The sequence below is a fragment of the Carassius carassius genome, chromosome 48 (assembly GCF_963082965.1).
Source record: "Carassius carassius chromosome 48, fCarCar2.1, whole genome shotgun sequence".
Taxonomy (NCBI): domain Eukaryota; kingdom Metazoa; phylum Chordata; class Actinopteri; order Cypriniformes; family Cyprinidae; genus Carassius; species Carassius carassius.
The window spans coordinates 11,154,177-11,180,619 of NC_081802.1; the positions used below are offsets into that span (position 1 = coordinate 11,154,177).

Genomic DNA, 26,443 nt, shown 5'->3' on the forward strand with positions numbered 1-26,443 from the left:
ATCTGCATCTTAAGATGTCAGTTTCACATACATTCTATTAAATCATGAACTTCTTAAAGACATTTTCTAAACGTCTATTTGACATCTGATAGGAAACTTCCAATAGACATATTACAGGTGAGCAAACACTCTAAAAAATTACGTCTCGCAGATATAAATGCAGATGGCAAAGAGACATCTCTGTGATAAAGGTGTGCTATCAGGGCTCTATCACTTTTAGGAGGTCACCTGAAAAGGCAGTGAGGCAACAAGTCATCTGCCGAAGTTTTCGGATACAGCCCTGAAGTTTTGAAGCCCCGGAAGGACTGCTCTAGGAAGGACTCAACCTCATTAGGATGCAGCCTTTCATTTGAGAAGCACCTGCATGTTTCATCTCCTGTTTGTCATGCATAGCTGATTTGCTTTTCCTCTCCTCGGTGGTTTGGCGCCACCTTCAGGCAAGCCTCGAGACGATAAAGATGCCATGCTGTTCATTCAGGATTGCATGAAGAGCAAGTGTTTAGGTGTGAAACAGCGAACTTTAAAAGCATTTACTCTCACTTCATCTGCGCCTCAGCCCTGATAGCACACATACATCACGGAGACGTGAAGGGGAATAAAAGGATACAATTTAAGTTATTCCACAAGTTGTTTTTTCTGTTTAGTTTAGGTCAGTTCTCAGACTCGGCCGGTCTTCTTAAGCCATTCCTTTGTTGACTTAGATTTGTGTTTGAAGTCTTTATCATGCTGAAAGATTAAATTCCTTTTCATTTACAGATTTGTAATACATATTCATTTTGTAGATCTTTTTTTAATCATACCTGATTCACACTTTCTTTTCCTTTCATCTTTGGTTTGGCGCCACCTTCAGGAAATATTCAGAATGTACCGGATGTCATGCAGTTCATTGCTCTACCAAATATGTCACTTTATGGCAAAAGTACTTGAATTCATTCACACTATGAAAATCGAACAATATTAACTATACTACTAATTTATTTAAATATATATTCAAAATAAAATGTTTTCATATACTGAATCTTCTGTATTTATTGAAGTATGCCATAAAATATTTCAGGTTTTCATTTTAACACAGGAAATTATATTTCTTTGTAAACCAGCAATGCTGTGTAGTGTGAGCCAGAAACAACAGCATGAGTGCTTCTTGAACATGAGAGCATGCTTTCTCATTTAGTAGGCCACAGTGGTGCACTTGACACCCAAGAAGGTTTGCAGGCTCTGGACCAATTTAAAGCTTGACAAAAGTTTTCAGAGAAGACAAAAGAAAGACGTGGCTGTTGTATAGTTTTGCATAAAGTTGTCACTAGTGATAATTATGATTTCCACACATTAATTCTATACATTTTTTATATTTACTTCAAAAAAATATCAAAAAGTGACAAAAATACATCCTTAAGAAATGAGATCAGTATATTCATGAAGAAATAATGATAGCTGTGTCATGTTCATAGTTATGAATGATCAGAAGTTTATATTTCTCAGCAAACAGTCCATTCTGACTGCAGAAATGGATGATCTGAAAACATTAGCTGAGCTTTTGTACGTTTACAAAGCAACAAATCAACCTTTTGGTCGAGCACGGTTTTGAAAAATTAATAAAAACATACTAAAGGTCTCTCATGGCACAATGTAACATACTTTTGTAAAGTTAGGGCTCTTGCAGTGTAATTATGTAAAAAAAAAAAAAAAAAAAACTGCTAATGCTTACCTTGCAAAATTTCACCAAGAACAGTTCACATGGCAGGAGTGATTTCTTTGTTTCTGACATCCATGTTACAAGTGCTGTTAAAAGGCTTTGTGACCTCTAGTGGATTCTTTTGGCATAACATACCTCAATCAGATGGTGGAGATGGCTCAGAAATCAGCTTGAGTTAAGTTAGGTACTCGTGTAATTTTAAAGGCCAGTGATTAGTGGCATTTCATATCAGCAATCATATAATGGTGGTGGAACTGCCAAATAATAATAATAATAATAAATATTTTTTGTAATGGATAAATATAAAAGATATTAAAAATGTTAATTATTAAATTATTTTATACATACAGTAAAAATAAAAATGTTTTATCTCTATGTGTGCACTAATTTAAGAAAGACTGTATCATATACTGTAATGTATTGTAAATCTGATTAGGTCTGTGATATCCATAGATTTATGCCCAGTGGTTCCAGGATCTGAACATACATCAGATAACACAGCTGAAGAGAAGTTATGTAGAGGCTATTCGTCATCTATGGGCAGACAAAGGCTTTAAGATTTGTTACAGACGGCGCAGAGAGTATCAGCTACTAGACTCCACTAAATAGTAAGTGTACTTCAGGGAGTTCCTGGCACTACCTGCATTTTTGTTTATTTCCTCTTTCCTGATGCCAGTGCATGCACCGAATGTTATGCACATAAGACTTTCATAAGCAATTCTATGGAACATTGATTTTCATTAAAAGTGTTTGAATTCTGTGTTCTTTATAGTTTTATTGATAACTTGGAGCACATCGCAGCTGAAGGCTACATCCCAACACCTCAAGATGTTCTTCAAGTCCGGTTCCCCACCACCGGCATCATAGACCACTGCTTTACTTTAGAGAAGATGACTCTCAGGTACAGCAATGAATGACCGAACCCAAACTTTATGTGTAATAAAAATGTCTTTGCACTATTTTTAATCCATTGACACAAGCTGATTGATGCGTGGAAGAGAGCTTCTCACTGTTAATAATAATAATAATAATAACCCCCAATCGCACCTTCATGACATTCCACATCAGACTATAACATTGCTCTCAATGCTAATCCACGTGCATTCAGAAACATTATTTTATGGATTTACATTTGTGTTCTCTTCAGCCAAATGAATGTTTTAGCATTATTTATAACAAAGCACACTTGGACTAAATGTAATTGTGTAAATGTACTTTTTATTTTGCCTAACAAATAATCTATATTTTAAATACTAGACATGTCAATATTTTAGAAAGGGAGATTTTGAATTGCTTTTTGATGTCACCTAGACACCAGTTTCTAATTATTAAAAAGTGGTTTGAATTCTTGGAAAAGATATTTATTTAAAGGGGGCATTTTAAAATTCTTTTATAATGATTCCTGGGGTGCACTCCTAATCTTAGTATGGTTGTTTCATCAAAAACATAATGTTGATATCAATTGTCATTTTCTACTGCTGTGAGACTTCCAGTGTGAAAACCCACTGCTATGATTGGCTAACATCTTTCATTATTAAAATTAGCATTACATGTGGTACTGTCTTGCAAACTTTTATTGTGTTTTTACTATAACAGCCGCAAAGATGAACCATAAAGTGTCGATTTTAGCGATATTTTTAGCACTACTCGCATTGCATCAAAGGTACAGTAATGTCTACTGAGCACACGATGCAATGATCTCCTGATCGCAACAGAATTTCCACAATCTCAAAAATACTTTCATCATACTGTACAGTAAGTAGCACAGTAAAAACATAAGGTAAATAAGACTGCAAGTCACTGATGATAAAACGGGAAACATTATGTTTACCACAGATATCTTTTTTGATCTTTTATGATTCGAAAAACCCATAAGAAATTTTAAAAGAACCAATGGTATATTTTGATGTCAAGACTGCAGCCATGAAAAAACAAAAATACTATGTAAGTCAATGGCTACCATCAACTGTTTGGTTACCAGTATTCTTTGAAATATATTATTTTGTGTTTAACTGAAAAAAGAAACTCATACAAGTTTGGAACAACTTGAGGCTCAGTAAATGATGACAGAATTTTCAATTTTGGGTGAACTATTCCTTTAACTCGTAATCCTGTGTCTCAGTGGTAGAGCATTGTGTTAGCAGTGCAAAAGGTTGTGGGTTTGATTCCCACGAAACACATGTTAAGTAAAAAAATGTTAGTCTGAATGCACTGTAAGTCGCTTTGGATAAAAGCGTCTGCTAAATGCATACTTTTATTTTATTTTACAAGCTTCTATTCTTTATGGTAATAAGGACCCATTATCTTCTTATGACTACAAATCCACAACATCTCATGACCATTTACATATATAACACAAAAACAGAGGATGCATACATTTTCAGCTGAAGCAATAAAAGTATACAAATCCTTGTAAATCAAAGCACATGCTTCAATTTACAGCAGTTCGGCAAATCCAAAACAATGAAATCATTTTAATATCAAAGCTAAATCATTCTTGGATGCCTGGATCTACATATTTTATTGTATTGCATTTTGCGTGTGCAACAGACGATGAACCCTGCTTGGATTTGGAGCAAACAGCAATTCCACAGCAATGACCTTCACAACAGATATGCTTCACAAACAGCAACCTACACTCCAAAACATATCCTCCTCATCCTGGAAATGAACATTATCACGTACTATTGTGGCATTATACTGGTCTATAATCGACATTTCTGCTACATCGATTCAGTAAAAGTATTAAAACCAACAGTTAACCATTGTTATGGTCAAAAGAACCCAGAATATGTTGTGTGACACTTTACTGGTTCTGCTAGTATAAAATATGTCGGTCCCTTTAAATAGCTACTAAGCTTGGCAGAATAATGTCAAGAAATGTCATTCCTCTGACTTCCCTTTGGTTATCTAATGCTTTGTAACATACCCAGCATATTACACATTAAAGGCAGACTTTCAGGAAATGCAAGTGGTTTGTCTGTAGTGAAGGAACAATAGACAAAACATCTATAAGGGAAATCTCCTTCAAGGTGGCATATCCACTGTCCAAATTGAGCAAGAGGATGTTGTTTCCCATTTCACGCCGTAGGTTTTCCTAATAAAGGTGAGTGTTTCTCTTGTCGTGTTTACTGTCATGTCATGTGTTCATTGCTGTGTAGCACAGTGATGTAAAAGTTTATTTGTTGTCCATAGAAGAACTTCTCCATTTCAGTCAGTGATTGATGTGTCTATAATTGTGAGCTATTGTTCACACTGTTTGATGCTAGGAGCCGATATCACTCAACAGAATATGTACGGTTAACATGAATATCTATTTTGACTGTAGCCTAACATTTGGCTTTCATACATCAATTTAATTAGAAGTCCTAAGTAATACAAGGCTGTGCCCTTTTTGAACACAAGACACTCTCCAGATATAGGGCTGAATGGGAAATGTATCAATGTGTCTGTCCAGTGACTAATAATGAAAGCGCAGTTTGCAGGGAAGCGTTTCAGTTGTTCACGGTGGACTGTCTGACTTAAAGGGACAGTTCACTCAAAATGAAAAAGTGGTCATCGTTTAAACACCCACAAGTTATTCCAAACCTGTAATAATTTGTTTCTTCCGTTGAACATAAAAGAAGATACTTTTAGGAATGTGAGTGTCTAAAAAGTTTCTGTTCCCCAATAACTGTATTTTTTCTCTTCTTTGGAAGTTATTGAGGACCAGCAGCTGTTAAGTTACCCGCATTAGGCCTATTCAAAGTATCTTTGTTTGTGTTCAACAGAAGAAAGAACTTTATGCTGGTTTAGAACAACCTGAGTAAATTATGACAGAAGTTTCACCTTTGGGTGAACCATACTTTAAAGTGACAGACACATCTGTGCTTCTAAAGGTGTAGGCCTATTGTTTTATTAAAATTTGGATAGTCTGTTAATATTCCATACATTATCCGAGCTTGGTAGACATAATTATTAATATTTATTTACTGTTTATTAATTTATCATTTATATTCATTATATAATAATAATTTCATACAATTTGGCATTTAAAAAAATGCTAAAAAATTTAGATAACAATTTGGACAAAATAAATTAGATAATAATGTGGTCCTAATTTATGCAAATGAATTATAATTAAAAAAATCACATTCAGGTCACAACAATTTAACAACAACATTTAAAACAACAATATTAATGTGTTCTGTTGCAAGTTTACACACTTGAGCATGTTTTCTCATGGTCTATTGTTGAGCTATGAGTTCTTCACTGATTATTTGTCCTTACAAACCCAATTTTCAGAAAACAAAAAACTAATGGCCAGCTAGTTCATATTATTTCTTCTCCACCAATGAAAAAGTTCCAGAAGTCGTCTTGCAAAAGGCTTTGAAGCTTTGCATGTAGCCCGGCAATGCAGAGACTAAAAACCTGTCTTGATAAGCGAGCTCTGTAATCAACACTCCGGGTTTTCCTTTTCCAGCTTCCGGCACACTAGTTCAAGAAACCCACACAGCCAAATCTGCATTTAATTAATGATGAACATACTACTGTACATGGTCATTTTGAAGGAATAAAAAGTCATGCTGAATATTGTTTTTGTTTTTATAGTTCCTCTAATTCTGTTGGAGTAATGGGGGTTTCCTACTACTGTCCATGGTTCATCTGTTGCTTGTCTGAAGAGGAGAGGAACGGCATTTACATAAATAATGAAATCAAACGCATCCTTTCAGAGCAGAAAAAAAGACAAGCGAGAGATTTAAAGTTGCTTTTATTAGGTGAGATGATTCTGTCTGTCTTTAATCAGAATTTAATTCAAATTAGCAACATGCTGATTCATTCCAACTGATATGTTTCCTCTAAAAGTGAAAGCGAATTTAATCATAGACGTAAATGTCATAAGCGGTTTGTTACATCATCTCTTGAGGGTAACTTCCTGATATGTGTTCATGTAAGAGCTGATTAGACTTGTATAATAACTGTATAATAATTTACATTAATAAATATAGTGCTTAATGGAATATTAGTTAATGTATATTCAAAGAGTTAGAAACGTGAGATAATGTGCTTGTTAATGTTTGCTAAAACACTTATTAAACATTAGATAATGTTCAAACAAATCATTATGTAAAATGCTTACAAATGCAATTAAACTTTCATTGAACTGAAAGTTAATGGAGTGTAAAGTTAAGTATTTTTTTATGTTGAAACATGATCATTTGGCTTTTATTTAGGCACGGGAGAAAGTGGAAAGACAACGTTTATGAAGCAGATGAAAATCATTCATGGAAGCGGATACTCAGAAGAGGAGAGGCGTAGCTACACTAAGCTGGTTTTTCAGAATGTATTCCAAGCTATGAGTACAATGACGGATGCCATGAAGACCCTAAAGATCCCCTACTCCAACCCACAGAGCGAGGTGATCAAGAGAAGAAGTGTGCTTTTAGAGCCCGTTCATTAATGAGGGTTATTATATTTCAACAATTGCATACTAACAGTTAAAAAAAACAAAAAAACAGTTGTTATCTATATGCTGGCACCAATTTAAGAAAGACTGTATCATATACTGTAATGTATTGTAAATCTGATTAGGTCTGTGATATCCATAGATTTATGCCCAGTGGTTCCAGGATCTGGACATACATCAGATAACACAGCTGAAGAGAAGTTATGTAGAGGCTATTCGTCATCTATGGGCAGACAAAGGCTTTAAGATTTGTTACAGACGGCGCAGAGAGTATCAGCTACTAGACTCCACTAAATAGTAAGTGTACTTCAGGGAGTTCCTGGCACTACCTGCATTTTTGTTTATTTCCTCTTTCCTGATGCCAGTGCATGCACCGAATGTTATGCAAATAAGACTTTCATAAGCAATTCTATAGAACATTGATTTTCATTAAAAGTGTTTGAATTCTGTTTTCTTTATAGTTTTATTGATAACTTGGAGCACATCGCAGCTGAAGGCTACATCCCAACACCTCAAGATGTTCTTCAAGTCCGGTTCCCCACCACCGGCATCATAGACCACTGCTTTACTTTAGAGAAGATGACTCTCAGGTACAGCAATGAATGACCGAACTCCTTAACTATAGAAGTTATGCTGGCATTTAAAGGGACAGTTCACCCAAATACTGTCATCACTTTTTATCTTTCATGGAACACAACAAAATATATTTTGAAGGCCCAATGTACTGACACACATGGCTATTTCTTTTCTAACTTTGTACATTAATGGCATTTTGACATAATTCTGTGCGTATTCAAGTGCAATAAAAGTGCAATAACTGATAAGAAAACTTAACTGGGTATTCACACTGGCCTGTGCATGTGCTTTAGGTGTGTGTCAGTAAGCACATTTGCCATTCTTTTTCAGGACTTATTTTATCATTCAGTCATGGTAATTTTTATTCTAATATGTCTATAACTTGAAAGCTCAAATATGCTTCCGTTTTAATACTTATGCTTAGCATGTAAAATCAATTATATTGATAAACCCTTTATGTTTTCGCCAAATAACCTGTTGTTTTAGACCCCATTGACTTTTATTTCAAAGGGACAGTATGGACATTCTTCAAAATATTTGATCTTCTTTCTCATAAAAACTGAAATCTTAAATGTCTGGAACAACATGAGGATGAGTAAATGGCAGAGTTTCGATTTTGGGGGTGAATTATCCCTTCAACTATTGATAATATCATGTCCTAAAACATTAAGAAAGCCTCTGCGCTATTTGCACACACTGCAAGTGATTTATTGTGTTTACATAACTGACAAATAACCTCAGGCAAACGAGTTAACTCAGCAAACAAGACTGAATTTTCAAGGAAATCAAAGTGAGTCATTGTTTGTCATTAGAAATGTGACAAAAGGGAAGAAGGAACTGATTTTAGGGACAAATCTGGGGCTGTTACGAACCTACCTCAGCAAGATGAAATAGAAAAGTGGATGACTGAACTTGATTTCTGGTCTGTCTGTCTTTTTCAGGATTGTAGATGTCGGGGGTCAGAGGGGACAAAGAAGAAAGTGGATCCATTGTTTTGAGAATGTGACGGCAATCATATTTTTAGCCTCCCTCAGTGAATACGACCAACTCCTTGAGGAGAATAACAAGGATGTAAGTGTCTGCCTCTCTCCTCATATGTCCTGTCCTTCTATTTTAATATTAATATATCTGTATAATCTGACTCTCTTTTTTTCAGAACCGCATGGAAGAGAGTTTGTCGCTGTTCTACACCACCATCCACTCAACATTTTTTGATAATTCATCCGTCATCGTCTTCCTGAACAAAACGGACATCCTGGCTGAGAAGATTCAGTTCTCAGATCTAAAAACATACTTTCCTGAATTCAACGGTAGTTTGGTGCACATTACATGAGATAAAAGACAAGATTATACATGCATCTCTTGTTTATCATATCTGATTCCCTCTTTCTTTTCTTTCCTATGTGGTTGACGCCACCTTCAGGCAAACGTAGGGACATTCAAGATGCCATGCTGTTCATCAGAAATTTATACAAACAGAGAGCGGTTTCCTTCGAGACTAAGAAATCCAAAGACATCTTCTCTCACTTCACCTGTGCCACAGACACTAAAAACATCCGGAAAGTCTTCAGTGACGTGAAAGAGGCCGTACTCATCAAGAAATTAGAGGAATATGACATACTCTAATGAGCCAAATGTGCACTTTTAAGGCACTCGGCATCAGACTGTATTGAACCCAATGCCAATCCATGTACGTTCAGAAATACTACTATTTTGTGGAGGCACATCTCCATACTCGTTTTACCAATATTTATAACTGGACACACTTGGAAAAAATTTAATTATAGGTTGATTTTTATTTCGCTTATTTTATTTTGCTTAACTAATATATATTTACATGTTAAACTTGGACTGTTTTATAAAGGGAGATTTCAAATGGTTTAAAAGCCATGTGATATTAATGAGGAAAACTGACTTTAAAAATCAGTGTGATGCCAGTTTTTATCATTAAAAACATGGCTCAGAAAAGTGGTTTGAAAAGCTTTAGCATCAATTAGTAAATAAATGCAAATGCAATTCACATTTTAATGTGACTTTGATGTCTAAAATTAACTAGTAAATTAAGTTTCCCCTAATAAATTTTGGTAATCCAAAGGCACCATCCAGAAACAGGCAGAAGGCCATGTCCAAGTCCAATACAATAACAACAGGACAAAACACAGGCAAAGGATAATCCAAAAGACAGGTATTAATTAAGATTTTGGAACAGTCAATAGCAACTAAGAAGAGGATCTGAGAAGAATAAGGTTGAAGAAGATCTGATATGTGCGCAGGACCGAGACCACGCAGTGCTTTAAATACAAATATTAAAACCTTAAACTCAATTCCTTACTTTAATCTTTGACAGAGGTAGTACTTTTTGCCTGCTGTTTCTTGTATATTGTCAATTTGGACATACTTATCTTGTTACATACTGTTATTGGCCAATTAAGGGAAGAATGCATCTTATACCCTTAGCCTGTATAAAGCACTATTTAGGGGACTGCCATTTGTAGCTGTGTCTGACACTATGGGTTTTTCCTAATACCACACCTGTGGTCATAGCACTTGACCACTGGTCTGCTTACATCATGTATTTCCAGAATTTGGCCCAAGTGTGCATTAAAACAAGTGTGGATACAACTTTTGATTACCCAATGGGACACTCTTACAATGGTGTTGTAAAAATGTTTTACTTACACATTTTTTAATTTCAATACTTTGCACTTTAAAGTAAACTTCCAAAGGTATTTTCAGTAGTAGTCACTATGTAACATCCAACGTTATTTAATTGTGTTTCTAATTAAGTGATAAAAAGCAGTTGTAAATGCTTTACAAAATACACAGACTCGCCTCTGTGCCAATAAAAATGTGCAGCACTATGTTTTAGTACCAAAATTATATGTAATATCTACTTAATTTAACTTATTCTGTGTGTGTTTATGGCACTGAGTTTGGCATTTTTCTGACCTGGGACAGCACATCTTGTAACTTGCATGTGCACTCAAGTGGTAAAGACTGCAAGCAAGTGTGAGTAATCAATCCCATGATGCACAAAATCAAGTGTAACCTACTAACTCAACGACTAGCTGCTAGACTACTGTATAGTATCCATACACCTGAGCATAGAGCCGAATACATTCCGCATCTTGCCAGAATATGGCGTCTGCAGCATTTTCCGCCATCCTCACTGTGTCTTTCAGTGCACTTAATTTGTGGAGTAATGTAGGAAATAATGAATGAAGAGTTTATGGGAGTTGTTTTTTGGATGTAGCATCAGTATTTTTTAAACAAATCAGTGGAGTGAATGAATTCCATTCTCTAATAAATGTTTTGAACGGAATGCATAAATGCAGTCACTTGTTGCGACCTACTGGCATAACAGCATAACCTGCAGAAATCCCCACCATACTGTGAAAAATGACAAACTGGATAGAGCCATGAAAAGTCCTAGTGCTGTTGGAACATTGCTCAGTCAAGACAACTGACTGTTTTATAGACTGTAGCTTCAGTTAACACTATACCAGTCAAAAAAAGCTAAATGAAACACAATGTCGAGGATTTCCAGGAACCCTACACATACGCATTAACAGAATATCACTGATTGTTTAGGGCAATAAGGACCCAGTGTCTTCTTGTAACCAAAAAGCCACAACATCTCATGACCATTTAAATCTATAATGCAAAAACAGGGGATACATACATTTTCCATTGAAAAGGTTGTTTAACAAAAGCAATAAAAAGTCATAACCTACACAATCTTGTAAATCGAAGCACATGCTTCGGTTTGATCTAATTTAAAGCAGTTCAACAAATCCAAAACATGTGAATCATTTTAATATCAAAACTAAATCATCCTTGGAGGTCTGGATCTACATCTTGATTGTATTGCATTTTGCGTGTGCAACAGAGGATGAGCTCTGCCAAGAATTTGGATTTGTGAGTGAGCAGCAATTCCACAACAATTTTACTCCAAAGTTTGTTTTGAATCTACTTGCCATAACTTAAAGCATAGCTTACTTTCCAGGTCACCTCTTCCATTCGCATCAGCTGCCCATCACATTTTTGTTTGTCTGTGTATTTCTAATTCACTGAAGCATCATTGATGATTTATGAATTGTATCTGTACAAAAAGAGTTTGTTATGCTGCTTTATATTGCAAACTGGTATTAGTAATATGTTTTAAAATGTATCATAATTATTAAAAGCACTGCCTTGTAGCACAATTAGTTTTAGGGTTTACTTTACTGCATTTGGTTATTCTTTACTTATTTACTGTATCTAATGAAGCAGAACTCTCCACATATTTAAAAAAAAAAAAAAGGCTTACTCTTTTGCATTGCACATAAGGTGGATGCAGTGTAAAAATGACTTATTGAATTTATGGTTTGGAATCAGATAGAAAATGGACAGGCTTGTGCTGCAGTTCCATAATAGATGTTTTGTCCTCCAGGTCTTTGTGGCTGAAATCTCTGAACAGGTTATCGAGGAATGTGCGGTGATATTACAATTATATTCCAGTTTGGTTGAGTCTCCTAAACTGTGTATAAAAACACCCATCCTTTCTTTCTCCAGGACTTTGACTTACCTGGTTCCTATGGCAATATGTGAACTATAGGCAATCTCAATATCTCACAACTCCGTGAAAGGCCTGATAAACCGGTTCTGCCTTCAAAGACAAAAGACTGACTTCCAGACCCCAAGAGAGAGGAGTGTCAAATGCCTGCACAGCTATTCAAGAAGTTAACACCACTTGTGACTTCGAAAGCAGCTTTTATGCTTTTCTGCCTGAAACTGGATGTTTTTCTTCAATGTGATACTCAAAACTAATAATCTACACTCATCTGCTTAGGTCAGTCTTAGCAAGTACTCTCAATTCTGTTCACTATATTGATGATAACAACTAAGGTTTATCGTGCATTCCACTGACAAACGGATGTGTTTAAAAACTTAGTAACCTGTCTAAATAGACAGCATTTTTTGGGAGATAGGATGCCTAAAAATGCTGACTAGCACAACCCTAGAGGGCGCGTTCTCGTCAGTTCTTTTCGGTTTATGTACGCATGCGTCATACGGACCTTGCGTCGCGTCTCCAGCGTTTCGCGTCAAACTAAAACCTTCTGAAAGCGCGCCTCGAGACCCTTGCGTGCAGTTCCCCGGTATGCAGCAGCAGCTGACTAGATTATGACTCAGCCCATGTTCACAGTGACAATTCGTGTTCAAGAAGGACTTTCCTGAATTGCAGGTAGCCTAGAGCTAGATTTTCCTCCAAGGAGGAAAAATCATGTGAAGTTTACAGAAGAATTTGGATTGTTTGGGGGGAAGCTTTTTGAGAAAAACCTCTACAAGAGAAAGAAGTTAGTTTAAACCCAGTTCGGCTGAGGGAGAATTATGGACCGTGTTTCGTAAAGGCATTACTGACTCCGTACAGGTGTGTCGACGAATGCAGGTAAGAGATTCATCGCGTTTATGTTGTCTAAAAATGTGTACATTTATTCAGTTAGTTCCTGTCTTTATAGTTAGCCTGTGCGAACCTGCAATAAGGGGTTCGTCTTTTTCGTCGTAGGGGAAGTCCAAGATTTTTTTAACGTGTTTCAAATAGTTTTTAGTATATCAAAATTTTATAAAAAATTAAAATAAAAAAGGTTTTCCCCTGAATGGTCTATTACACTCATACTTGTACCCCATACGTATACACTAGAATGGAATTTTATACATTTATACTAATGATGGAAGCTTGGCTCATTTACGAGAATCGGTTCTTTCGAACTGTTCGCTTTAAACCGATTCAGTGATTCTATTAGGTCACAACGCAATAATCTTTCTCGCATATTTGAAACTCTGGGTTTGTTGCAGCCAACATGGCTCTTAAAAAGTAAATTTGAACATAAATACAATTTGTTACAATAAATAAGCGTTTTTATTTTTTAATAAATAAATATCTTCTGAAGAACCTATCTGAACGAATCGTTCTTAAATTGATTCACAAAAAAGTTAAGAATCAAAACAACTTCGCTATTATATGCGTTCTAAATTCAGTAGACCGAATTTTCTTTATGCGAATTATTCCATGGAATATTTATCTCTCAATGGCTCTTCAGACGGTTTAAGGGCTGTAGCGGAGATGGGGGGCTGTGGGAGATGGTGCTACACGACGTGCATCTGCTGCTTGTCTGAAGATGAGAAGAACGCCGTCGTCATACACAATGAAATCAAAAGAATCCTCGCTGACCAGAAGAAACGAGAACGCAGAGAAATCAAAGTGCTTTTATTAGGTGAGAAGTTTTAACTATTAAAATGTATTTAAAAGTCATTAGAAGCACAACTGTGGACACTGAAAACATCACCAAAGGAGCTGAAGACTTTCAATGTTCATGACAGGTGAGAACATCTCTGAGTCATCTTAACTGTGAAGGGAGTGAACCATTGTCTAGAAAATACTTGTTTATGCATGTTCCTACTGATGCATTTAAATATGTATTTAAAAAAAATAAAAATACAACCTGCACTAATGTTTTATTTTTTATTTATTTTTTTATTACTGTTGAAGAGCATCACCAAACCTGAAATACAGATTATAGTTGTGGCACGTTAAATTGTGAATAAAGGTGTTATTACTGCTTTACATGTCACATTACCTATAAATTATTGGTGTGGCACCTACATGGAGACGGTTGTAGCTGGCCAGTTAGTTAGTATGACTAATCTCTTTATCAGCTTTCAAATTTGTCACATGATGTCTCGAGGGACACATTCTTCAGTGATCAAGTAATCAGGGCATGCCTGCTTTTTTATTTTTTTTGCCTTATTGCCTTCTTTGGCAATGAAGTGGGTAAAAACTGCTCAAACTGATTTGTTTTGATGTGATGTGTGATTGTTTGCCTGTCAAATATTTGCCGTTTGAGAACAGCCTGAGTTACTGGGAACTAGTTAATGCTTGTCGGCTTTAATCAGTTAAACCAAAACAATTTGAGGAAAATTGTTGTAGACTTCACAGCAGAGAATATCCCCCGATGTTGGAGGACACCTTTGTTCAAAGGCATCCAAACACATCTGGCTGCATGCTTTCTGACAGTCTCCAGCTGTCAGTCTAAACACGGTGAAAACATCTCGCTTTGTGGCTTCTCTGTTATGAGGACAGAGAGCATTCCTTTGTTTGTGAATAAAGCCTTGTATATTATCATTGCATGTTGCATTCTTTTCGGTTCTCCATTTTTGTCATACCATGACCTGGTTTCAGAACTAGTTTTTGATATTCCTATTCTGCTTCATGTAATTTTTTTTTTTCTTATGGACTTCAGGCACCGGAGAAAGTGGGAAGACGACTTTTATCAAGCAGATGAGGATTATTCACGGCAAGGGCTTTTCCGAAGAAGACAGGCGTGGCTACACTAAACTGGTTTTCCAGAACATCTTCACAGCAATGAAGGCTCTGACAGCGGCCATGAACACATTAAAGATTCCCTATGGTAACCCGCAAAACGAGGTAAACTGCCAGAGAAAATCTCTGATTGCTTCCCAATCCCTCACAGTTTTAAATGTGAAATTAAATGCACAACATCTGTACATTTAAATATACAAATCATCAACTTTTATGTAAGTATGTATATATGTGTATGTGTTACGTCGCACACACAAGGAACACGGGGATGAGGGAGCAAGAAGACACAGAGTAAAGTAGTTCAAAATGGGTTTTTTAACTAAGGCTGGGGATCACAGGACTCGACACATTAGGATGACATGACATTCAACAGCTGACAAAGAATAAGAACTAGAACACACTTTAAATACACTGGACCAATGGAGAACACCTGGGAACGAATTAATAAACACAGCTGGAGACGAATACACCCAAATAAGGACAGGAACAGGAAGGACCATATAAGGGCATTGGAGTCACATAAGGAGCAAAACACACACAAAACATAAACCAGAGACTGACAAAATCTGCGTGTGTGTGTGTGTGTATGTAAATTATACCTAGCTGTGACAGCTGTTCTTTCAAATAGACCAGGAATATAGAAAGCATCCACACAATATGTATATAAACAAGCCTCATTTGTTGCCATTTATATCCTTAGATATATGGGAAACAGTTTCAGGAAGTTGAAATCCGTCAGATGACACATTTAGACAGAATGTATGTGGACGCTATCCGCCGACTTTGGGCTGACGATGGTATCAAGGGCTGTTACAGTCGTCGTAGAGAGTACCAGCTTCTGGACTCTACAGAATAGTAAGTATCTATATAAAAAAAAAACTAGAGATAGATAAACTGGGATCAGGACCCTGACGCCAAGCCTTATATCATTCTAAAGGGGTTGATTTTATAATACCGACCAGTTGACTGTATATTCGCATGTTTATTACATGAATACGTAACAAATAAATAAATACATGGCCATGAAATTCTGATTTGAGAGACAAGAAATTTAACTGAATATTTATTATTACATTTCTTTTAAATGTATTTGAGGCGACTATATTATTAGAATTAGAATTTTTAATGAATTATAACATCTAATATATACATTTATTAAATCATTTATTTTAATATTATAGTATGATATTCATTTATTAAATCTAAAATGATCAGTATTAGAATTACAGTTATATAATTACATTGATAATATTAACCGCAAAATTGATCTAATTATTACTGTTACTAACTAAATAACTAACTACTTAATAACTAATTACATAATAATTAAGATGATCATAATTACAATACTAATACTAATGTTTTATTAATATACTATATTATTAATAATTTATTATATTACATGAATGAATTAAATTGTATATATATTTAATGAAATGTAGTATTTCTATCCGTATTTTATCATTAGAATATAATTAAATCTTTTTATTATATATACTATCGATTATATAATTTTATTAGCTAATTTATTTGTAATATTATATCTTGATATGTATTAAATCATTAATAATAATAATGCATTTAATTTAATGGCACCTTTAAGGTCACCTTACAAGCAAATAAACAATAGTCTAAAAGAATAAATAGATTAATAACAATAAACAAATCCCATAAGCATCACAACAATGATGTGCACATATAACTACATTAATAATGTTAACAAATATATTTCTAACATATATTACATAAATACTAATATATGATAGTAATACTAATATATTCATATTAACGGGAATTTTAGCAGTTCATTTTTTGCCAAATGTTTATGTATATTATGTTTATGATAAAAACACCCAAAATGGTTTGTGCAGATCCAAAGAACACCACTGGAGGGCAATACAGCTGTATCTTTAGACAAGCTTGCAAATCCAAGCAAGTCAGTATTGCAGTAAACCACTTGGCTGCATCAAATATTAACAAGTTTTCTTTCTGTTCTCTTCTTTGATGATTGACTGATGTGTTGTCTTTTATTTTAGTCTTATATTATTAACACATTTTCACTCTTCAGATTGTATTAAAGATGAATAAAGTGTGTTTTTGTTTTAAAGTCATAAACTCACTTTAGGCCTGTTGAATTAAGGGATTACTTAATATTGTTAAGCACATTTCCTGTAAAGTACATCATTGTGTTCTTGTTAGTCGCTACCTAATCACTCCTTTACACAGTTCTGCTCTCCTTCTCATTCTCTCTTCCTGCTTCCCCGATCGTGCTTTCAGGTCTACAAACCTGGCCATGATAAGAAACACAAACAAACCAGGACGTTTAATTAAACTGCTGTCTAAAGCACAAACACCAATAAAGCAAAAGGCAAATATCATGGCACTTTATCACACTCACACAGTTGTGAAGTGTTACACTAAACTATGTTGCATTTGTTTTTTATTTTAGCTATATGACACATTTGGACCGTATTGCGGCCCCAGACTTCATCCCCACAGCCCAGGATGTGCTCCGAGTCCGATTCCCCACCACAGGCATCAACGATTACTCCTTCAGCGTGGAGAAGATCACCCTCAGGTACAGACATCAACACTTTATAGAATTATATTATTTCATTTTCAAGTCCGTTTTTTTATTTATTTATTGTTTTTAACATTTTATATTTTATGATTTTATTATTTTGTTTTGTTAAAGGAATAGTTCACCCAGAAAAAAAGAAAAAGAAAGAAACAGCTGAAAATTTTCTCAGGTTATCCAAAATGTAGATGAGTTTGCTTTTTCATGGGAACAGATTTGTAGTAATTACATCACTTGCTCACCAATGGATGCTCTGCAGTGAATGGGTGCCATCAGAATGAGAGTCCAAACAGCTGATAAAAACTTCACAATAATCCACAAGTAATCCACACCACTCCAGTCCATCAATTAACAACTTATTTCTTAGAAACAAATCCATCATTAAAAAAACTTCCAACCATAACTTCCAGTTAAAATACGGGTCTTCTATCCATATTCCATCCTCCAGTGTAAATTTGTGTAGTCTGAATCAGGAGAGAAATATGCACAGATCAAGTACTGTTTACAAGCACAAACATTTAAAAACAAAAATGGTTTTTCATGTAAGAGGACAACAGGGGATGGACTTTTTCACTGAAGTAAGCATTATTATGCATTATGGACAGGTATTTTGTCCATTAGTGATGGGTTAAAATTTAAATCCATCTTAATGATGGCTTTATTTCTTAAAAACAAGACATTAACTGATGGACTAGATTGTTGTGGATTACTTGTGGATTATTGTGATGTTTTTATCAGCTGTTTGGACTCTAATTCTGACGGCACCCATTCACTGCAATGTATCCATTGGTGAGCAAGTAATGTAATTAATTTCTCCAAACCTGTTCTGATGAAGAAACAAACTCATCTACATCTTGGATGGCCTGAGGGTGAGTACATTATCAGCAAATTTTCATTTTTGGGTGAACTAAACCTATAATTCAAGAACCCCCTGCAGTTTCCTCACAAACCTCAAGGGGTTTGTGGACCCAGTTTCAGAAACCCTGGTGTAAGAAAAGTGGTGTTCAGTAATAAGATTTAACTTCTGCCTGGCAACTACCTAGAAAACCATGGCAGCAGCATAGCATTGTGCTAAAAATCACTAGGAACACTTTAGCAACTATATAGCAACACTTGAACAAACGTCCTAGCCTTGCTTGCACTCATATACTTTTCAGAAAATGTAAAACAAATATAGAAATTTTTATAAAGAAGCCAGTTACAAGATGCGAGTCAATTACTTGATGCAGTCTACTATATTTGGAGGCAGACATGTTTGATATATGACAGCAAGGAAGTAGGAACAAATGATAAGGGGCTCACAGTTAATGTTTAATGGTTTTGGTTCAGACAAAACGTTTCAAGATTAAACAACAGAACTGAATCCCGGTCTTAACACTTTTTATCTGAAGGATTGTGGATGTGGGTGGTCAGAAGTCAGAGAGGCGGAAATGGATCCATTGCTTTGAGAATGTGACATCGCTCATATTTTTAGCCTCCCTCAGCGAGTACGACCAGGTGCTGGAGGAGAACAACAAGGAGGTAAGAGACTCCTTCACCCCAGTCTGCCTGAATCTCTCTCGTCCTAATCGATTGCTTTGATCAGTATATCTTGAGTTGCACTTGTACAGGCCCGAGTCATATTTCAGTGCAACTCAAAGACAAAAAGAAATGTGCATATTTCTAATCTGCATAAAGATATAAAGCCGATATTGTGAAATTATGCAATTAATTACTTTTGTTACTGTTAAATAAAACAAATGGTTGCTAACTGAAACATTTAATAAAATGAAAAATAAAATAATAATACTAATATAAAATATAACTTATTTACTAAAATATATACTATACTAATAATAAAACTATAAACATTACATGAAAACTTAAAAAACTTTAATGGAAATTAGAAATTAGAAGTATAATTTGAATTACTGAAACTAAAACTGCATATAGATTTATGAAAAACAAATACAAATTACAAATAATAACAAAATTCCTTAAAATAATTGTAAAAACTTTAATTAAAATAATGAAGTTGCAATGAAATCATTCAAGATATTAATCAATTATATAGTAGTATGTAATTAATACTAAAATAATGCTTGTTCAGTAAGGAAAAAAAATTGGACATATTTACATGATAATCAGATATATAATTCTTTTTGTATAATATTAGCATGGATACACTTCATTTAAACTACATATCACAAATGAATTATTTATTTGAATTATTACATTTATACAAATTACATAAGTACTAATTAAATACAATTTTATTAAATTCTCTACAAAAAATGCCAACATTTTACAAAAACTAATTTATATATATTTTTTGCATTATATTCATTGCATTATAGTAATGAAAAAAAAAACAATTTTCATATTAAAATAGGCTACTGACAGGTTTTAATTGTTATTGCCACAATACAAAACATCTCAATTGTCTTAAAATATGCTTAGTTTTATTTATGCAAAAACATGTATTTTTTTGTCATTAAGATAAAACATGACACAGACATTTCTTGACAGATTCACGCTCTGTTGTTTCAACGTTTGTGTGAACCTGCGCCGAAACGCTGCATTGACAAATTGCGTAATCTCTCTTGCACCTAGTGTCTCTCTCATTTAATTAACTTCTGCTGTGAATGCTTGCTCTCTCCGGCTCCAGAACCGCATGAAAGAGAGCTTGTCACTCTTCTACACCACCATCCACTCGCCATGGTTCGCCAGTTCCTCCATCATCCTCTTCCTAAACAAGATGGACATCCTGGAGGAAAAGATCAAGACATCAGATCTAAAAACTTACTTCGCAGGGTTTGACGGTATGGAAATAAGTATTTGTGCACCAACAATTCAAGAAATCTGCCTCTTAAAAAGAAATATTATGGGATGAGAATACCAGGCTGTCAGAATTGACAATGCAGTCGGAACATGTTTTGCTTCACAGCAGATGGTGTAGGACTGATATTAGTTTGTTATTGCTGATAGAGAAGCAGTATTTGTGGCAATGTTTGATCACTGTAGATCTCTCGTCCAACCAAAAATAGCCAATTCCATGCATTTACATCCAGAAAGAGTAGCTTCGTCCTTGAGATTTAAAGAGAACTGCTCTTAAAATGTGCCTTATAAAATAATAATAGTTAAATTTAAAGAGACAGTACACTTAAAAAGAAAAAATCTATTGTAATATATTATCATATATAATTGACCTGAATTTCAGCATCATTACTCCAGTCTTCAGTGTCACGAGATCTTTTAGATATCATTCTAATATGCTGATTTGCTGCTTAATCTTTATCAATATTATTGGTGCTCAATTATTAATAATGGTTCTAAAGTTATATTAAAGCAAGTTTTAGCAGTTTAATATTTTAGTGGAAACCGTAATAGATTTTTTCAGGATTCTTTGGTAAATAGAAGGTTAAAAAACAGCATTTATTAGAAATAGAAACCGTTTTATTAAATCCTTTTAGAAAATAGTGTTTTTGAAAGAATCTCCTATGTCCACCAAGGCTTCATTTTTATTTATTTTTTATTTTATGAATAATACATTTTGAAATCTTAATACAGTTTAAAAAAGACCTGCTTATTTGATGTTAAATGATGATTCTTTCTCTCGCCTTTATTATTCCTGGCTCTATAATTAGCATGTGGTGCTCCCAGTTTAATCGCTCTTACCTTCCAAGCTTGTACTAACTCCTCCCCTTTTCTGTGGTTTGGTGCCGCCCTCAGGCAAACGGCGGGATGCGCAAGACGCCATGACGTTCATCCACAATATGTATAAACAGAGAGCTGTGAGAGCTGAGACAAAGGAGGGCAAAATCATCTACCCTCACTTCACCTGTGCCACAGACACCAATAACATCCGGAAGGTTTTCAATGACGTTAAAGACACTGTCCTTATCAAGTCACTGCAGGAATACGGAGTGCTCTGAGCAGCCCATTTCTTTCAGGACAAGGCTTGCTTCTGCCAACCTAATAAACTGAGCTTGGAGCGACGCACACCTCTATACAGCCTTCCATTTCTCTGTCTATTGCTCCATCTATTCCTATTTTCTTACTGTTTTGGTGGATAAAAACATCAGATGACACATTCTCCAAATTAAATCATTTGAACATTGCCAAACGTCTACTTAAAGCGGCATCACTCTGAAGGAATGAGGAAGCTGTCATATCATACCTCAGACTTTGACAGGAATGCTACACAACAGGCAGATTTTCAGCGTGTTTTGGTTTCGAGGGGGTGGCAGGAATTTTACTCTATAGCTGCTGGCAAGAATGACCTGAGAAATACAAAGCAAGGTTTGGCTGATCTATACTGGGGGCACGTGCTCAGTTTCTTCGCCAAAAATGTGACTTTACTGATTGAAATAGGACCAAAAAGTTATATGGAAGACTGTTTATGCGACAGAATAAAGATATAAATAAATAAAGATAACCTGTTATCTCACAATTCAATATTTTTTCTCACAATTCAGATCTGATTTTGCTTGTGAGATATAAACTCGCAATTCTGAGAATAAAGGTCTGATGATAAAGTCTGCTACTGTAAAAACAACAACAACAATAAAACAAAATTATATTATATATTTGATATACAGTACAGACCAAAAGTTTGGACACACCTTCTCATTCAAAGGGTTTTCTTTATTTTCATGACTATGTCACACTGAAGGCATCAAGGGCTATTTGACCAAGAAGGAGAGAGATGGGGTGCTGCGCCAGATGACCTGGCCTCCACAGTCACCGGACCTGAACCCAATCGAGATGGTTTAGGGGTGAGCTGGACCGCAGACTGAAGGCAAAAGGGCCAACAAGTGCTAAGCATCTCTCGGGGAACTCCTTCAAGACTGTTGGAAGACCATTTCAGGTGACTACCTCTTGAAGCTCATCAAGAGAATGCCAAGAGTGTGCAAAGCAGTAATCAAAGCAAAAGGTGGCTACTTTGAAGAACCTAGAATATGACATATTTTCAGTTGTTTCACACTTTTTTGTTATGTATATAATTCCACATGTGTTAATTCATAGTTTTGATGCCTTCAGTGTGACTCTGCAATTTTCATAGTCATGAAAATAAAGAAAACTCTTTGAATGAGAAGGCGTGTCCAAACTTTTGGTCTGTACTGTATATAAAAGTATAGTTCTTCAGGTAGTTCTGACTGTCTGATCGTTGTGTATAACAAGTGTAATAATATCTTTAACCATAAAACTGTAATTAGTTAATACACACACTGCATATATAAGGATTAATTTATTATCAATTCATACAAAACTCGGGTTATCTGTTCAGTTGTCATTTAAGCATTTAAACTGATCCAATCCAAATGCTGTAATTAAAATTAGACACTTTACATAATTTCTAATACTACTTAAGTGTGCTCACTGTGAATAATTCAGGGAAGATTACATTTGTTTTGTTATATGTTTAAAACTGGAAATGTAACTTAACGCCTTTATAATAATAAACATCACAAGCATCAGCTACACATAGATATGAAGCACTTTCCATGAATAAAGAACAAAAATACAAATTACAAAGTTTTCTCAAATGGTCGATGAAAATAGGCAGTTCATCTTAAGAAAATATTGATTGTGAACCTCAGAAGGTGATTTCTTTTTCTGTTCATTTTGATATTTCATTTGATTCATGTAATTTTCAAGGTTGCAACACTGTTACTGTTAAATTCTTTCTAAATAGAATATAAATATAATTCACTTTTGCTATTTTCTTACTAAAAAACATCAAATGAACATTAAAAAAACAAATTTCCCATAAATCTAAGAAAACTATTTGCTTGATTGTTTTCTATTTACAGTAGAATGGGTAACAGGGTTGAAGGTTGAGCATGATGGATGCAGTTTACACTACAGTTTGTATAAGAACTGAGAAAATGTAATTAGATTATTTCACCTCTGCATGCTGTAATTATTATTTATTTTATTTTTTCCCCTTAGTTTTACTAATTTAATGTTCTCAGTGTCTTATATGTACTGTATGTATTTAAGTCTGTACCAAAAGCTCCTAAAAAACACACTTGGGGAATAAATATCATTCTGATTCTGATTTTATACAAAGTGCTATAGATATAAAATCGTTGATAAGTAACATATCTAATAGTTCTCAAAAATTTATATTTTTTTTCTCTAATGCTTTGAAAAAACAAATTGTACCGTATACATGGAAAGTGCCTCTAACTTAAGCATCAATAAACTGACCCCCCCCCCCTTTTCTGTCCTTTTGTTTTGTTTTTGTATATATTTTTCCTTATGTCTTTATTTAAATGTTTTCTAACTCCACCTTATTATGATGGCAGGCAAAAAGGAAGACATGAATGAAGCGATGGACTACATCAGGGCCCTGTACCTCAAACAAGCTTTCAACCGTGAAAATCGAAAACAGAAACACATTTACCAGCACTTTACCTGTGCAACCGACACCGACAACATCCGCAAGGTCTTCACTGATGTCAGGAGAACCCTACTCGTCAAGGAACTGAAGTTATATGGTATGCTTTAAGATGCAGAGCGGCTTCATCTCAAATCTCCTAAGCTACAGACAATCTTAACTGATTCCTGGAAAGACAAAAAAGAATTGCTAAGATCACTACATATGTTATAACACGGTGGAATAGATATCTCTATTAATGTAAATACATGACTGATTCGCTGCACTTGCATTTGAAAATATTTTGTTACATATTTTTGCACCATTAAGAGAAAAATATGACTTTCTGACTATCTACTGAAATTAATTTCTATATTCTACCCAAATAGAGTATCAGAAAATATGAAAAATGAAAAATAAAGAGACACTATTGGTTATAATTACAGTGTATGACAACATGACATGGATCTCAAAAAATGAAAAGTGATAGAAATATTCTTTGAAATAAAATGTCACCATTTTCATGGTCAAAATTCATGAACTCTTTGATTAAATACTGTTTGCTAAATGAGACTCAAGTACTTCATGTGTTTATTCTATATTTACACAATAGATTCAATAAATATTGATCACTGTAAAGTCATCTATGTATTTAAAATGATGCAAAACAAATAAAAAAAGATGTTTTACCATCTAAAATACTATTTTTTAAAACATTTCTATCAGCCAATGATAATTATAGTGATAATTATCAGCGGCCGAGATCGCATCTGATTGACAGAAAACCCTCGAGCTCTATCAGTTATTAATGTTCTGGGCCCGCTTCCCCAAAACGTTCTTATCGCTAAGTAGTTCTTAACCTATTACTTAACCTCTCTCTTAACCTTATGGCATGGTTCCCGAAACGTTCGTACGCTAAGTATATCTTCTGTAAGTCATACTTTCGTAAGGTTGGTCTGGACCATTCGTAGCTCTCTCTTAGCGTTATTTGAGCTCATGACGCTACTGTACAGCAGTCTTTAGAAACCAGCGCAGCGAAGTACAAGTCAAACTATGGTATGTTGACAATTTTGTGGCTCAACAATGATTTTCTGTTATTTTTTAAGACTCATAATAAATTATGTTCGCAATGGATACAGGCCTATTTATGAAGTTGACTTTATGTGGTTACAGAACTAATAAGGTGGTAATTAGCCTAGGCTTTTTCGTAATGTAATGAAAGCGAATTGGCAATCATTTTTTGATAATTAAAATCTGGCAAACAATTTGGCTCTAAATGGCTAAGATCTTTAAATGGGTAAGCATGGTGGTGTCCAGTAAGCGACCAACTATGGCAGCGATCCAACGTGTTCTTGTATTGAATCAAAGACGGAGCCGGACTCGGAGCCGTTTAGTCCATGTCAGTTTTTTTATTCGGCAAAACTTAAGCCCTTTTGACATTTTGCCTGACGTGGCTATATTAAAAAAAATCCCCTCCCAAGACAACTCATTGTGGAGCAGCTAGACCTCCCCAGACCTGCGCTGGCCAGGCTAACGCGGCGGAATTCTGCTTTAAGCCCTGAAGCCCAGCGCTACTTTTTTTTTTTTTTTTTTTTTTTTTTGCTACAGAGAGATTAATCGAGGTCGTGGGAGAGGGCTATAGCCTAATAAAGACCTCTGTGTGGAAGTGCGTCCACACTGTCACCAACGCCCTTCTGCGCCATGCCGGGGATTGCATCCTGGTGGATGGCACTCATCCCTATCGCCAATCCATCAGTGAATGATCAGGCGTAGGCTACTTATCGCGAAAGGAAGACGCGGCCATAAATGTGCAGGTTATAGTGGACCATAGGGGTGTGATATCTGACCTGGTGGCAAGGTCCAGCAACACTTCAAGTTCCTCTGACGAGAGGCTTGGTGCCCTTTTTTACGTTTTTACGCTTCCCCAGCATATTTTGTATCGCTCTCTCTCTCTCTCTCTCTCTCTGTTCATTGTAGATAGGTTGCTTTTTATTAAAAACATAAACCAATTGCAATCAATACCGCATTAAACAGAAGTAACTGCAGCTGCTTGCCAATCAATTCTAATTGTAAAGTACCTTAGCATTAATATAAAAGTGTATTATATAATTTTTATAAGTCGTTAAACCCATGTCAAGAAGCGGCACAAGTGGCACAACGGGATGGATGATTAGCGAGGGATACCCGGTTTGTCTTACCGTCACAACATATCGTGCAGGGACGTGCGGTCAGGGTAGGCAGGGTAGGCAGTGCCTCACCAAAGGAAATGTTGACATTACATTTATTAATTCCAAGAGCTTTATTAATTCACCACATTATTAATTGCATTAATTGTATTCCAAATATTATTTTTTGTAACAAAAATTTTCAGGAATACACATAATATACTCATTTTGCCATTGTTTGCTCCTAAAAACCGTTGT

The 26,443-nt window shown here is 35.1% G+C and overlaps 2 protein-coding genes across 5 annotated transcripts; both read left to right on the forward strand.

Moving 5' to 3' along the window:
* Nucleotides 1-6,911: 6,911 nt before the first annotated feature.
* On the forward strand, nt 6,912-9,357 carry LOC132131161 (guanine nucleotide-binding protein G(q) subunit alpha-like). The gene is made up of 6 exons (XM_059543149.1): nt 6,912-7,094; nt 7,285-7,439; nt 7,604-7,732; nt 8,660-8,789; nt 8,875-9,028; nt 9,142-9,357. Exons 1-6 carry the CDS (start codon nt 6,939-6,941, stop codon nt 9,342-9,344), a joined length of 927 nt encoding a protein of 308 aa, XP_059399132.1. The 5' UTR covers nt 6,912-6,938; the 3' UTR covers nt 9,345-9,357.
* Nucleotides 9,358-12,776: 3,419 nt separating this feature from the next.
* On the forward strand, nt 12,777-24,587 carry LOC132131475 (guanine nucleotide-binding protein subunit alpha-11-like). 4 transcript variants are annotated; one of them, XM_059543512.1, is made up of 8 exons: nt 12,777-13,146; nt 13,799-13,972; nt 14,999-15,183; nt 15,779-15,933; nt 17,528-17,656; nt 19,048-19,177; nt 20,304-20,457; nt 23,950-24,587. In XM_059543512.1, the coding sequence occupies exons 2-8, from the start codon at nt 13,822-13,824 to the stop codon at nt 24,150-24,152; spliced, it is 1,107 nt and encodes a 368-aa protein (XP_059399495.1). In that variant the 5' UTR covers nt 12,777-13,146; nt 13,799-13,821; the 3' UTR covers nt 24,153-24,587. The 4 variants fall into 4 exon arrangements, with proteins under 4 accessions (XP_059399495.1, XP_059399496.1, XP_059399494.1 ...); XM_059543513.1 differs by having other exon boundaries at nt 13,817-13,972; XM_059543511.1 differs by lacking the exon at nt 23,950-24,587 and adding an exon at nt 21,368-22,186.
* Nucleotides 24,588-26,443: the final 1,856 nt, after the last annotated feature.

Bases quoted from the DNA above. Each gene is read 5' to 3' on its own strand.
- LOC132131161 (XM_059543149.1), top strand. From the start codon at position 6,939: ATGAAGCAGATGAAAATCATTCATGGAAGCGGATACTCAGAAGAGGAG. The intron at 7,095-7,284 runs GTGATCAAGAGA...TGATATCCATAG, and splicing joins ACTCCAACCCACAGAGCGAG to ATTTATGCCCAGTGGTTCCA. The intron at 9,029-9,141 runs GTAGTTTGGTGC...CGCCACCTTCAG, and splicing joins ATACTTTCCTGAATTCAACG to GCAAACGTAGGGACATTCAA.
- LOC132131475 (XM_059543512.1), top strand. From the start codon at position 13,822: ATGGGGGGCTGTGGGAGATGGTGCTACACGACGTGCATCTGCTGCTTG. The intron at 15,184-15,778 runs GTAAACTGCCAG...TTATATCCTTAG, and splicing joins ATGGTAACCCGCAAAACGAG to ATATATGGGAAACAGTTTCA. The intron at 15,934-17,527 runs GTAAGTATCTAT...TTTTTATTTTAG, and splicing joins CTTCTGGACTCTACAGAATA to CTATATGACACATTTGGACC.